General features: G+C 45.2%; 1 protein-coding gene and 1 long non-coding RNA gene across 2 annotated transcripts in view; one reads left to right on the forward strand and one right to left on the reverse strand.

The window, feature by feature from the left end:
• LOC142575139 (uncharacterized) overlaps positions 1–12,648 on the forward strand; it is a 60,421-nt gene extending 47,773 nt beyond the window's left edge. The window contains exon 3 of the long non-coding RNA XR_012826590.1: positions 12,372–12,648. This is a non-coding gene — a long non-coding RNA (uncharacterized LOC142575139). The remainder of the gene's footprint in view (positions 1–12,371) is intronic.
• LOC142575138 (echinoderm microtubule-associated protein-like CG42247) overlaps positions 1–15,732 on the reverse strand; it is a 338,361-nt gene that overhangs the window by 47,640 nt on the left and 274,989 nt on the right. The window contains exon 18 of the mRNA XM_075684173.1: positions 15,486–15,579. Coding sequence (XP_075540288.1) covers positions 15,486–15,579 — 94 coding nt within the window. The remainder of the gene's footprint in view (positions 1–15,485; positions 15,580–15,732) is intronic.

Here is a 15,732-nt window from a genome sequence, read left to right on the forward strand (position 1 = left end):
TCGCTGATGTGGTTAATACAAAACTGGCAAAGTTCAAGTGGGAAACGCTGCAACATCCGCCATACAGCACAGACCTGTCGCCTTGCGACTTCCACATTTTGGGGCAACCCAACAAACACCTCAAGGGAACCAGATTCGTGTTGGACGATGACGTGAAAGAGTCAGTTGCAGACTTTTTGAAGCAGCAACTCAAGGAATTTTATGAGACGGGAATCACGCCACTCGTTAGTCAATGGGACAAATGCCTAAATGCTCATGGAGACTGCTTTTAAATAAAGTACCCCGTTTGACATATATTCGCATTATTGCCTCACTTTCCTTTTACTTGCCGTTGTATATTTTGCAGAACTCCTGCCCTTTATATGTGCTCTCTGTTGCGACTATAATTTCGGTGCAATTACTCACGATACACACGACCGGTGACAGCTGCTCCTGCATAATACGTTGGAACAAATGACAGCGTGATTGAGATTTTTCCCCGACCGTTGCATATGTACAAGAATGTAAACGCAGTTCTTGAATGACAAAATTTCATGAACATATTTGTCCAACTTGTTCATTTCTGGCCACTACATTATTCACATCAGCGGCATGCACTGCTTTGCTGGTTTCGAAATGATATAGTTCTAAAGTTCGTGTAATATTTTCTTTACTTATTAAATGGACAAGAAACATGGAAGCACTGATACCGCTTATTTTGGGCACAATTTTTGGCACACACGAGCATATTCCTCTAGGAAAAAAATACATATTTTAATTGTTTTGACAGTGTGTAGCGTTCAAGAATTCGTTTGCAGCATCTTTGGCAATAACAATGCAATTCGTATTCATGTATTTGACCATCGACAAATTATTCAAGAGAAAGCTTTATTTCGGGACCATCTCCGACGCGGCCTATTCAAATACACGTAAAACGCAGAAACGCTTTTTTGAGATAACGCCTGGATCGCTTTTATTGCAATTTGTTGCATTTGAGAGAGAAAGTTAAATTCTAGTGTCTCTTTGAAGCAGAATTTCGATTTAGGCCCTGGATTTTGTTTTAAATATTTTTAAAAATTCGAAAGTTCGAAAAACATTATAAGCACGACGTTTACAGTCTAATAGCTCCGCATCAAGAACAGATATCACGGTTCTGTAAACGGCATCTATTATAACAGTCAAAGCGGACGAATTTGGTATGTCAATTTGTATCTTACATGAATTGGTTACGTTGTGTACAAGGGTTCTGCAAAAGACGTATTTCCATATTCATAAATTTTTTTTGAGATTCATGTGTAACATATTTTTTTCGGCTGTAGATGTACTATTAGATGTAATTAACAGAACTGTGATATCATTTTTCATTGTTGAGTTACAGAGTTTTCAACTTGGTAATTTAGTTTTCTGAAAATTTACGATTTGGTCCATTTTTAGTGAAGAATTGACGACCTAAATGAAAAATTTCAAGCGTGCAGTCACTAGAATTTAAGTTTTTCTTTTTAATGCATGAAACCTCGTCAAATTTAGTGCAGCGGTTGCCGAAAAAAACTAATTCCCCTTTTACATGTATTTAGATAAGAGCACCCGAGCTAAAGCTTCCTCTTAAGGAGGAGGCCGTGCAGCAACGTGAGCCCCCCCCCCCCCCGAACGTGCACTTCGCGCACGTTGGTGGGCCTCCTTTTCTAAGTAAAAAATTGTGCTTGAAGTGCGCGTGCCCAAGTCGTAGCAGGCATAAGACAACTCCAATCAAAAGTTCCTGGTGATTACATGTCCTCCACTAGCCAAGTAGGGGTGTACCAGGTCTGTTAGAAAAGTATCCGACCTTTGGCCGCGGAAAAAAAACTGGCATAACTGGAGCGTTGGAAACCCAATCACCCTCAAAGTACTCTCCTTGGGACTTCAAACACTTCTCCCAGCAGTGCTGCCACTGTTGAAAGCATTCCGAGAAGGCCTCTTCCGGAATAGAGTTTAGCTCAGCTGTCGTTGCAGCCACAATGTCCTCTCTTTTCTGAACTCGCGCTCCTTTCAATGGCTTCTTGATTTTGGGAAACAGCCAGAAGTCGCAGGGGGCCATATCAGGAGAGTAAGGAGCCTGTTGAAAAACAGGAGTCTGGTTTTCCACCAAAAAAGTCTGAATCAAGTGCGAGGAATGTGCAGGAGCATTGTCGTGATGGATGCGCCAATTTCCTGTTGACCACATCTCCCGTCTCTTGCGCCGCACAGCATCACGTAGGTGACGGAGGACACCCCTGTAGTACTCTTTTGTGATTGTTTGACTCTGTGGTGCGTACTCGTGGTGTACCACACCGCGGGAGTCAAAGAAAGCAGTCGGCATCACTTTCACGTTGCTGCGCATTTGGCGGGCCTTCTTTGGTCTTGGTGACGTGGAATGTTTCCACTGTGACGACTGGGATTTGGCTTCCGGGTCGTACTCGTACAGCCAAGACTCGTCACCAGTGATTATGGTGTTCTTGAAGTCGAGGTCGCTGTTTGTGGAATCCAGCATGTCCTGTGAGACTTCAACACGAAGTTGCTTTTGCTCAACCGTAAGCAGCTTCGACACGAATTTCGCCGCAACTCTCTTCATGTCCAAATCTTCGGTCGTAATAGAATGTGCAGAACAAGTGCTGATGCCCACCTCTTCCGCAATTTCTCGGATAGTCACACGACGGTCCCGCATCACCACAGCGTTCACTACGGCAATGACCTGGTCATTTCGGCATGTTGATGACCGACCGGAGCATGGCTCGCTCTCCACAGATGTGCGGCCGTCTTAAAACCGGCTGTACCACTCCTTAATCTGTGTGCTGCTCATAGCATCGTCACCGAAAGCGCTCTAAATCTTACGAATGGTTTCCACTTCGCTGCAGCCCAGTTTTTGGCAAAATTTTGCCGTAGCGCTGCTCCAGTCGCTCCGCCATTTTCCTTGCAAAAAAATCAACTACCTCAATCAAACGCTGCGTCCCAGCGACTGACGCTATCGGCAGGCGGGAAAAAATTTGCGCACCCGCAAGAAGGTTCAAGGTCGGCTGATGCGAGCGCGCTTGTTTCATATTCATCGGGTGTTTGCAAAAAAAAAAAAAAAGAGGTCGGATACTTTTCTAACAGACCTCGCAGTAAGACGTAGCTTCTTGTTTGTCCGAACGTCCCGTTCGTGTTGTCATATTGAAGTCACAGCCTTACGAACCACTCGGACACCGTCTTTGTATGGAAGTGTTGTGTTGGTTATGCCTTTTTACGCTGCCATGGAGCCGCATCTATCTACTGTTTCATCCACCCAGATGTGCTCCTGGATCTAATGGCACAATAATTGACCATATTTTTAATAACCCACTTTATCCACAGTGTGGTATCTTAAAAGTTGACGTTACTGAACGCTATCCAATTTTCTTTCCAATCACTTGCCACTTGCAGAAAGCCTATAAAGACGCAAAGAAGACGAAGTGCCTTTCAAGCAGAACGCCGAGTTTTCAGCTCTACTCATTTCATGAATTTCATAGACTTTGCCAGAGAACTGCTGTCTTCTCCTTAACTGCGATGGAGATGGAGTCTCATGCGCGTCCGCCGGACTCGGCAGTGCCCGCGGTGACTTCCTCCAGGAAACCAACGGCACCGGGAGCGACACTGACAGCGACGACACCATGCAGTACTATGTCAGCAGTGAAGAATCTTGTGATGACACCTTCGAGCTGGTGCGGACTCGTAAAGCAAAGCGAAAGTATCTCAGCAGATCATCAATTTCGAGTGCGCCCACCATGAGATCTTCGCAGAATACCGACATACCCGTCATCCGACATCATCCAATCCGACATCATCCGAATACCGACATACTCATCATCAATTCTCGCCACTGACAACCTGAGACGCCTCAACAGGTAAGCCGTGTCTTCACGTCTAGAAGTGCTGGTTCTGAATGAAATCAATTGAAGAAATAAAACGAAGGACACCGACCAACAGATGTGCTAAAAATGAATAAATCTAAAGGACGTTTCGGCTTCGCTACGGAAGCCTTGTTCACAATGGGATGACGGAAGGTTCATGGAAGCTTATGTATGTTACAGAACGTGAAACCCTCCCCCGTCATACACGCGCTGCTTACGTCACGTTCTGTAGCATACATAAGCTTCCATGAACCTTCCGTCATCCCATTGTGAACAAGGCTTCCGTAGCGAAGCCGAAACGTCTTTTAGATTTATTCATTTTTTAGCAGCTTCATCCCGACCAGACGGGCCTCCGTCGAACCCTCGATTTCATGAATAAAATCAAAGACATCGGAGTCAACAACCGTAAGAACGTCCTAGCGATTGACGTTGAACATGCGCCTGCATTGGATTCTTTGCGCAAACTCATGAAACCTGACGGGACGGAAGTACGCCCTGACGTTCCGCTGGGTAAAGAAGTCAGTACTAGCGTAATTTAGGATATTGACGAGGCCATTTCCGACTCTGATCTGTCGATCTTAATCAAGCCAGCTACAGTAAACACCGTCATCACAAACGCGTTTCGTCTCGGCATACCACGGTGTGTAAAGATCATCTTGACTATATTGAAATTTAGACAATATACAATTGTCCAGGTGAAGAAGGCTAAAGGCGACACTCGTGGTTTCCTGACTAGGTCCTAGACACCCTTAAACATTCACATCTTTAAGGGCGTATCCCTCCCATCACATGTAAAGATGGCCACTTCCGACACGCAGTTCGCCCCTTTACTGCTACAGTGCTGGAAAGCACGAAGTTATATCACGTGAGCAGTATGCGCAAAAACACTATTGTGTGTTCTCGATGCACAAGGCCACGCACCACTAACACGTGCGATGCCAGTGTGATGAAATGCACCAACTGCAGCGGCTCTCACGATGCCTCCACGAAGGAATGCCCTCTGATTCGAAAGGAAACCGCAATATTCAAGAAAACGGTTACAGAGCACTCCTCTTACCAAGAAACAACAACATCTATTAGGCGACGACGGTCACGTCGCCGACGCCGATCAAGAACCTCCAAAGCCTCTGTACAACGCGAGCCACGTACTTACATCACCACCCACTCTTCTGCCCAAGCAAAACGCCGTCAGTGCTAAGGACAAAGGAGCATCAAACTGCACGGCAGTTGACGCTTGGCCAGAACGCCCGAGGCTACATACACCTACTGAGCGAGATCAGACTTCTGCAGCAAAGGCACTTTATTTGTTCCTGAAGAATTGATGGACCAAGATCAACAAATTGCTGTCGTGATCAGCTCTCTGGTGAACGCTATTCTTGTTCTTCTAAACAAGCAACAGAGGCCAACAGCTCGAAGTGCGTTGGAAGTGCAGCACACCATCAATCCGGTTCTCGCAATCCTTCGAGATTACAGTACTTGAGAGCTTCTACACCAGAACCATGGCGCTTCGACAACAACAGCAATCGTTCCGGGATGATGTCGCAAGTGCCTACATTTTCCATTGGAATGCGAGAGGCCTGAGGTCACGTATTTCGGATTTCCTGTTGTTCGCGTATGAAAACCACTTTCCTTACTCGTCATCTGTGAGCCGAACCTACCAGCCACCATAAGACAGTCGGGATATAAACCTTTCGTTTCAACTGCGTATGTCCAAAGTAACAAGGTTCTGGTTTACATTCGCTAGGACCCCACTTATATTGCCCAAACCTTACCGCCACATGACGGTAACCAATACGTATGTGTTGATGTGAAAAAGAAGAGGCTCTCTCTTACACTTATTGGCGTCTACCTTTCCCCAACAAGTCAGTTTGATTGCAAAAGACTAAAAGATATTATGTTTGCGACTCCAAGTTTGGATAATAACAGGGGACTAAACGGTCACCTCGAGTTACGGGGAAGCTCGATGATAAATTCAAGGGGCAGGTCACTCAGATCCTTTGCATAAGGCCACAACCTATGTGTTCTAAATGATGGAAGCCCGACATTTCTCCGAGGAACGACGTACACCAGCTGCCTTGACTTGACACTGGTGTAACGGTGCCTGACTTCAAGCGTGCAGTGGTTCACTGATATTGAAGCCCATGGAAGTGATCATTTTCTGACCTATGTGAGAATCAATGGACTAGAAGCCTTATTACTGGTTCTATCTCACCAAATTGACTGGTCAGCCTTTGAACATCTTGTAAAAGCCACATGCAAGAAACATACCGCATACAGGGGCCGTATTCTGTAGCGGTTCGCTTTGGAACCGGTTCGGTCTGGCTGTTACGTCTGGATTACGTCATTCGGAGAAAGAGTGGAACGGGGCGGCATGAGGGGAACCAATCAACGAGCGGCGGTCTGCCGGAAGATCACGTCATCATTTTTGTTTGTACTTGGGGGACGGTATAGCAATTGAAGGATGTTGCTGGTTTGATAAAAAACATTGGTTTGTATAGAACACTTGCAAATATAATTTTCAGTAATAAATGTGAGCTTGCGGCGCAGACGGCTACTGGGAGTTGTAATTTTATTTGTGTTGTTTTCTTATTTAGTCGATAGGTGGTGTGCCATACGTTATGCAAACAACTTGCCTCGCTTTGTTTACGTTTTGGACTTGTTCGCGTGCCGAAACCGAAACGATGTCGTCCAAAAAACAGGCGGCTGGGTCCTCATGTTTCAGCGAGGCAGCGCGAAATACTCGTTTTATTTATCGAGGAGCACCCCTACCTAGCAAAGGCGTCGTGTGTGTTGGGCCAGCAGCTGACGGCGGCTTTCTGTTGCGCCGTGGATGGGAATCTAACCCATCCTTTTTCTTGGCCCACAACCGTAATGGCCTTGGCGACGGCTGTAATGATCCGGCTGACCGAAGGCTGCGACAGTGCAATCGCTTCTTCATTCCCAACGCACTGGAAAGCTCCCGGTGGCAAAAAACCGCCGCGCGCACAGCACTTTCATCGTAGTGCCGACACCACGAAATCTTTGAGGTCCAAGATGCTCTTCCAGCTAGCTCATCGCAAAGACGTCGCACTATGTCTTTGGACAGCCTAAAATGCCTTCGAAACGCTTCTTCGGCCATGCCGAACGCGTCGCGTCGTTGCCTCTCGTCGTGTCGTTGTCTTTCGGCGCTCGCCAGCATCACAACCAAACGAGCCGCCATTGCCGTCTCTGTCTCGTCTCGTCTAGGTGCCGGCTCGTCAGCTGGCGCGAGATTAGCCGGCAGCCGCGGTTGTCCTAGCAACCCTCGACATCATGCTCGCCACCGCGCACGACCCTCGAGCGAACCACTTCTCCGCGGTTCCTCTCGTAGTAGGGAACCGGTTGCTTTCCAGATGATTGGCAACCTGTGTGACGTCAACAAAATTTGTCGTTCCGCCCACCAGGGATGACGACAACGAAGCGCCGACCAATAGCAACAGCCCGACCCAACCGGTTCCATAGCGAACCGCTACAGAATACGGCCCCAGGTTAGAAGACATAATTGCAGTCGCAATGCAAGATTGTTCACGTTACTTCACATATTCTTCAAAGCGTACCGAGTATGATATTGAATTAGAAAGGCTTAGTGCACTACACCGCCGAGCTGAAATGAGGTACAAGCGCACGAAGTCAACTGACCTCAGAATAGCTCGATTCATGCAAAATAAGATACCGCGCCAAATGAATAAACTAGCGCATCAGTGATGGAAATGCTTTTGCGAGTCACTGAACTCCCGCAAGCCACTGTCCCGTGTGCAGCGTACCCTACGGGGCCTTTGCTCATGTCCCCAGCAACGGTACCCTTTTTAAGTCTTTGCTCCATATCAAAACCGCCATAAGAAAGACGCTGTAGAGGAATTTTGCGCGAAAGTCGCCGACGGGACAGTTTCAGTCCCTGACATAATTTTGGGCGACATTCCCGGTCATCCAGATACATGTATGGATGCTCCGTTCTCTGTGGAAGAGTTAGAAACTGTTATGGCGCTCTTTAAATATTCGTCTTCACCAGGGCCACATGGAATAACGTGTACTGCTTTATGACACCTAGGTCGACAAGCACGACGAGAACTTCTCAACCTTTTTTAATATTTCATGGCAAGATTGCGTTCTTCCACAGTAATGGAAACGCAGCCACCTGGTGCCGCTGCTAAAAGCAGGAAGGCCACCGCTGGAACTGGCATCATATCTGTCTATAGCACTCGCCAGCGGTGTCGAGAAGCTCATGGAACGTATTATCCTCATTCGCATTGAATAGTACATTGAACTTCACAAAATTTACTCTGACTCTATGGCGGGACTTCAACGAGGCTGTTCATCGATTGACAGTGTCATTAATCCAGTGTCACCTGCCCAGCAGAAAAAATATTCGAAGCGATTGTCAGTAGCCCTCTTTCTGGACGTGAAAGGCCCATACGACAACGTTGCCCATCGAGCCATCCTAGATGCACTTTTGACAACTGAACTACGAGGGCGAGTAATTCGATGGATCCGAAACTACTTGACACAAAGATCCTTGTTTGTACGTACGAAATATGGTCCGACTACAGGCCACTACGCATGCCAAGGTGTTCCCCAAGGCGGTGTTCTAAACCCTATCCTTTCAACCTCGTGCTTCTGGCGCTAGCCGAATCCCTACCGGTAACAGTGAGTGTCTCAATCTACGCCGACGACATCTGCATCTGGGCATCGGCGGTCACTCGCCCGCAGGTTCGTGCGAGTCTACAGAAAGCAACAACACAGGCATCTAGCTATCTTTGCAGACAAAGCCTACCATCTCGAGAGAAAAATGTGCGTTAGTCACTTTTACAAGAGAAGCGACGTCTGGTTATCCAGTATACATCCATGGCCAGCCTATTTCCTACAAAAGAAATCACTGGTTTTTGTGTGTCATTGTTGACCGAGACCTATCTTGCAGCCCTCAGGTTGCCCACTTGAAGAAGAAGCTCACATCTATTGTTCATGTCTTCAAATCCATCGCCGGCAAAACATGGGGATTGTCAGTGGGCTCCACGTTACAGTTGTAAAAAGAACTTTTTATCGGATTCCTACGAAATAGCTCTCCCGTGATTGCTAAAACATGCAAGTCAAATCTTCGAGAACTTCAGGGCGTGCAAGCACAGGCACTACGTGCTTGCTTCGGCCTTCCGCGGAACGCCTCAACAACAGAAACTGTTATAATAGTTCAAGACAATCCAATGACGACTTATGTTACCATTCACACGCTTAGGGCTGATGTTCGTCCCGTTTCAAGGATGTAATCGGGCTCTCTTTCCTGTCTTTCATAACGACGACTACAGGCGTCATTCGCCAACGGGGTCAGCATTCATGGTGCCTCACTACCCTGAATCTTACGCCCTCAGCACGTTCAACCTCCGCTTTGTGATGGTTAAAACAACCTCAAGTGTGCCTTTCCGTTCCAGGGGTAAGAAAGAAGATTGACCTGCCTATCTCGGCCTTGAAGCAAGCAGCTCTGGATTGTTTGCACACTTTCTACTTTGACCGAGTCCGCATATATACGGATGGCTCTTCCGCTAAGACCAACTCTACCAGTCCAGTGTTATACCATCACGGTCAATAAGCATCAGATACAAGATTACTCACGTGACAATATCGACCAGTTCGGAGATTGTTGCCCTCCGAGGTGACGTTGATTATATTAACAACCAGCCAGCTAATCGGTGGACAATATCCTGCGATTCGAAGGCGGCCTTACAATGTCTTCTGTCATCTGTTCGTCGCGGGTCCCGTGAACAATTCGTGTCCGAGATACGAGAAACGCACCATCATATGATCGCGAGAGGCCACGACGTCTAGTTTTAGTGGCTGCCGGGCCATTGTGGTATCTCCGGCGACGAACTCGCTGACGAAGCTGCTAGGAAAGCACACGAAGGAGCAAAGCTTGTTTCTGTACCTTTATCGAGGACGGACGCAGCCTAACACTGTATGACATTGGAGAAGTGGCGCACACCTGAATTCACCCAACATTGAATGCATTCCCTCAACCCATCTATGCAACTGCGGCTGTTACTAGGACTTCTGCGAAATGAGGAAACAATGCTGTGCCGCTTACGCTTGGGCGTCGCATTCGCCAATGCATATACGTGTTTGGTTAGAATGGCTGAAAGCGCTGGGTGTAATGTCTGTGGTGTCGAGGAGATTATAGAACATTTCTGTGTTTGTACCAATATTTTGAAAATGAAAGACATGACCTCTACACAGCTCGAAGTCAGTTAGATAGAAAACCGTTCACCTTGAACAAGATGTTGGGATCGTTGCCTCGAATATAACAGCTACAGACGGCCACAAAAGCGCTCCTACGATATTTCAAAGCAACCGTATTGAGCGACCGTCTGTGATCCGGTCTGAGTGACCGTCAGTGGATACAGAACAGAAAACTTTACCGCATCGTGGATATCTACAGTGGACTTTCTCTTCTTCTCTTAATCTCTCCCTCTCCTTTCCCCAGTGTAGGGTAGCCAACCGGGCTCTGTCCTGGTTAATCTCCCGGCTTTTTATTTATCACTATCTCTCTCTATTGAAAAACAATTAACAAGGAAGAGTTCATTCCCGCATTGTCGATTTGGTGTATTTGCTTCCTCAATGCAAAAATTTATAGTCGGTTTCACTTGCATAGTGAAATGCAGAAAAAATATTCCGGCCTCAAACATTGCCTGGTTAACTAACGGTCTTTCGAAGAGCATTCGTAAAAAGACAACCTTTACAGGAAAATCAAACAGCTACCTTTTAATATTGGACTTAAAGCTCGCTAAAATCTTTACTCTAACATACTTACTGGTTACTTAAGGATACCAAGCGGAAATATTACGAGTCAAAAATCTTTGACTTTGGTAATGACTAAGAGAAAGAATGAAAATTACTAACTCATTTCTAAATAGAAACACTCTGAATTCACCTGTAAAGGAACTAAGATCGTCTGGAGTCATATATAATAAACCACAAGAAATTGCTACCGCATTTAACGAACTCATTTGCTCCAAGAGCTCTTTTAAGTTCATTCTCAAACAGTTTCTACAGCGTTTTTTTTACAGTCACTTCATTTTTTTCTATCTGGGTCCGATGAACTTATTCATAAAGTATATCATTTGATGGCATCCAGCCCCGGTCTCGATAATATTCATTCAGTAAATGTAAAACTAGTACCTCATCACATTGCCATGCCTCTGTCTCAGATAGTAAATTTAATGTTTAATGTTGGAATGTTCTGGACGCGACTTAAGCGGGCGCCTAAAATTATTCCGGTATTTAAAAGCGGCCACCGCAGTAGTGTTTCAAATTACCGTCCAATAGAAATACTGCTAATCTTTGGTAAAATAAAAGAAAAATGCATTAAGAAGCACCTTAAGAAATACTTCTCTAAATTTAACATTTTATCCCATAATTAATTCGGTTTCCAAAAGGGATATTCCACTGACCTTGCAATGCTTTCTTTTACTGTAAACATAAAAGCGCTATTGACAAAGGCAAATATATTGGATGGATCGTTTTCATTGACTTTTCTAAGATAACTGATTCGATCAGCCACATTATGCAGCCACAAGTTATGTGCATATTGACGGTACTGCCTTATCACTCATTAAAACCTATTTATCTAACAGGCAGCAAGCCGCCTACATTATTCCAACGCTCTTTGAATTCATTACAAATAATAAATGAGAGCATCGAAGTTCAATACATGGCCATCTATTATTCTGACTTTGTGTTAGTGACCTCCCTACCTGCCTTACTGAAACTGAACCTTTCTTGTAAACAGACTATACACCATAATCCTTGCTACCGACTGGTCTATCGATGCTTTGAATACAAAATTAAACAAAGATTGAGAGGACATATTACTCTGGTGCCGACGTAATTCTCTCGATAATAACACTTCTAACTCGTCATTCGCATTGTTTCATTCCAGTCAAAATTCTCCATCATTTACCACAAACATTCTCCAATCCGTTGAAATTTATGCGGCAAGATTCAATCATGCTTCGAATTCGTGTGACATCAGCGTTTCATCCCTGAAAGTCCAGTGCAGCTTATCACCATCTTATTTTCATTGGTGCTTTGCAACACTGTGTCTCTTTAATAATTTCTTTCACTCCCCACTTAATCGCGCGCCTTACATCATCCCTGCAGCTCACATATTTCATCACACTGGTCCTGTACTACAGGTTACTTGGCCACGCACCCATTCTAAAGTATATTCTGCTTCACATCTTGCCTGAGCAGCAAAAAACTGGAACGGCCTTCTCCTGCCCTCACTATCACCTCCCCATCAAGCCTCATGCAAAGTGTAATAAATCCCCTTGCACTATAGATCATCGCGACAATTACGTCTTCTGCACAAATCCATCTGTAAGGCCGAGCATGCGTCATTTCGGCATGCGTCATTGTAGGGCCGAGAATTATTGACAGCAGTGACCAATTGTGCTGCCTCAGAAAGGACTGGCTAACTGAAATGAATGACCCGGCTCTCGCTTTTCACAGGTCAACCCGGTACATGGCTTGTCGCCGGGCGCTGAGCCTTTTCCTTCCCTTGTCGTGCTGGAAAAAGAACGGACAGCGAAACTGAGTGCAACTGCCTTTGCCCCTGCTGGCGACTATGGGGTGAGGCGGGGCATCGACAGTGGTGCACCGGAATGCGAAAGCCGCGAGCGAAGAGAGGGGAGGGGGTGCAGTTCCACGGCAAGCGCTAGCAGCAAGAGAACACGGCGCCATCCGTGCCGGGCTACACCGCTTTCTCTTCTTTTTTTCTAAACTGCCTTCATAACCGCAGTGCGGAGGACTCATGGGCAGTCTTGGCTTCAACCACGCAGTGGTAGAACGGCGAGGCTCCGAACTACGCGCGTCCTAACAGCGTCCTGAGCTCTAACACCCAGCTAGGTGCAGAAGGAAGAGGGCGTGCTCTTCGCGCTCTCCGTAAATGTAAATAGCTCGGTTGTGAATACAGTTCGTCGTACTTGTTCAATGTTTCCTGTCTTCTCCCTCGCCCACGCGGAGCTACATCACAGGGACCTCGTCCCTCAACACAACGGGAAAAGAGACTTTTCTCCACCCCTGATGTAATACCCCCTCGGGGGTCTTTAAGAAAATATGAATGAATGAATGAATGAATGAATGCACCATACTGTTCATACTGTTTCTGAGGGCTCATTTCTTCGAGTAATATTAGACTCGAACTTCAAATAAGCAAACATATTACTAATTCAATTCGCAAGTTAGTCCCTGGTATCAGAATATTACTGAAGACCCGATCGTACTTAGCTGCATCGGCTTTGCTTACGTTTTCCTACACATTTACTGAAAGCCACATTGGTTACTATATAACACCATGGGGGAACCTGTCGCACATAATTCCGCTACAACAAAACCAAGCTATCAGAATGCTAACCTTTCGCGCATTCCGCAGTACTGATATTGTGCTGCTTTATAAACATAGATGACAGCCAATTGTCAAACTCGTAAAATGTAATATTGCGATTACCTTGTTTAAGGCAACTAACGACCATCTCTTCTCATAAATATTTTCTGCAAGCCCCCATGTCTCGTTAGCACAAATCCAACTAGATACACTGCCCATAACAATTTCCTTTTATGGATGATAGAAACTAATTATGAAAAACACACTGCATACGTTTCAGCATTTTACTTTTGAAATAACCTACCGTTAGATATTAAGTTGTCTCCATCGCTAGTGCTTTAACACAGGTATTATTTTCTTTTCTGTTAGACGGCTACTTCTCATATATGGTGCATTATATTCGACCTGCTTTTGCCATATTCATGCTTTTTAGTGTAGCCTTTACTTTATCCAGTTTTACGAGTTGCCTAATCATTCACATATTCCATATTTAGTTCGCAGCTTTCTGTTGGTATTTTTATATAGCTACGCACACTTCCAATCTCAGTGTCTACTCTGTATTTCTTTCGTTGCTGCTTTTCTATATGTACTACGCCTTTCTTTTACGGATAGGAGGTTTCCATGCAGCTTTGGAGTTTGGAGTTTGGAGTTTATTTCACCACAGTGTTTCAATGTTTACGTTTTTTTATATTCATACATGAGGCAAAGATACAATGTGTGGTGTGGAATGCGGCAAAAAAGCTGCGATATAAACGCAGCCTTGTCTGGCCCTACATCCCAACAATACAAGGCAGAAAAGTGACAGCATTCGTTAAGTCATGAAAACAAGAAAATAGGCACAAAAATACACAGTGAAATTCGCGCAATAAGGAATATAATTATCAAAAAAATACATGAAGATTTGCACTCTTAGAGAAAAAGAAATTTAAGAATAAATAAAGCTCCAACTTACGCCCTGGAACCTCCTCCTGCATATTACATTATGAATGTACACCACTGACCAACCTGAATAAACTGAAACTGAATAAACATTTATTTAGGATATTCTATCTGCTTGTGTACATGCCCTGAGTTTGAAGTTTACTTTCCCTTTTGACGATTTATGACAGAACCTACCTACATGACGGAACCTATGTAACTGACGGAACGGAACTCCGGAATATGACGGAACTCCGGAATATATAGCACTGGAAAGCGAGCGATGCAGGATCCTAGGACTACCAAAATGCATTGTGCTGCCTTGTTCCCCGCCTTGAAGAAGACAAGTCCACTTGTCGAAACGTTGGCTCCTGCATTCACCTTGTTCACGTTTCGCTCATCGTCCCCAGTTATTATAAATAATTTATGTGGTAATGGTGTGCGAAGCACTTTAACAAGTCGCGATGGCCTACATGCTAAAGCGCAGGTAAACGTTTTCTGAATAAACAAACGAAATTCAAGATTCGTGAAATGAGTTTCTTCAGGCATCCCGCTTCGCGCAAACACTATCGGCCATCACAAGACGCCTTTTTGTCCCCTGTAAATTGACTGCGAGATGTTCAAGTGCCCAGCAGTGCCGAATATTCTGTGCGGAGTAGCTGATTTGATGATCAGTAATGTGGAAAGTTGATCTAGTTGGTGATTAATCACCATACCTTGCTGGTGAAGCAGCGCACTGACACGGACACAGCGAAGACACGCAAGACACTCGCTGCACTCGCAACTATTTTATTTCAGAACACATGCTTGATGTTTATATACCTGCGCACCCTAAGGCGTCAAAGATAATCAAGGCATTCACAAGCGGGGAGAGGGTTGTATCAGTCAGCCATCTGTACATCTAAGCCATGGTGAGGTTGCCTTTTTGGAAGTACACTAAAGGAAGAAAAAAGAAAAAAAATTGCAATAACAATGTTTGTTACGGGCGCAACAAATACGATAGGATTGCACACCATGATAGACAGGTGCCATATCTCTGACGCTGAGTATGCGGGGGCAAATTTTTTTTTAATGCCTTTAATCTTGTCTTGATTATCTTTGACGCCTGAGGGTGCGCAGGTATATAAATATGATGTATGTTTTCTGAAACAAAATAGTTGCGAGTGTAGCGAGTGTCGTCTTTTCTTGTGTGTCTTCACTGTGTCCGTGTCAGTGCGCTGCTTCACCAGCAAGGAATGCTGTTTTGATGAATTTCGCGTTTGAGCTGAAAACGTACAACAAACAATACGGACACATATGAGCAATTTGGTTAATGTGCTTACAGCAAAGAAGTTCTTGATACTGGCCGTCAGTCGTGATGACTTGTAGCAAGCGACTGTCCGCTGACCAGTCGATGTTCACGATTGAGTCTCGGCCCTGCGTTGAAAGCCGTAGTCATCACAAACTCTACCCACTTATCATCAACACCACGAAACTGAGAAACTAAAACATATCGCGCACAGTAAACATATCGCACTGAACCTTGATGAAACGGTCACGTAAACAGGACGTACAAACATATATCGCTCT

Source organism: Dermacentor variabilis, chromosome 3 (assembly GCF_050947875.1).
Source record: "Dermacentor variabilis isolate Ectoservices chromosome 3, ASM5094787v1, whole genome shotgun sequence".
NCBI classification, from domain to species: domain Eukaryota; kingdom Metazoa; phylum Arthropoda; class Arachnida; order Ixodida; family Ixodidae; genus Dermacentor; species Dermacentor variabilis.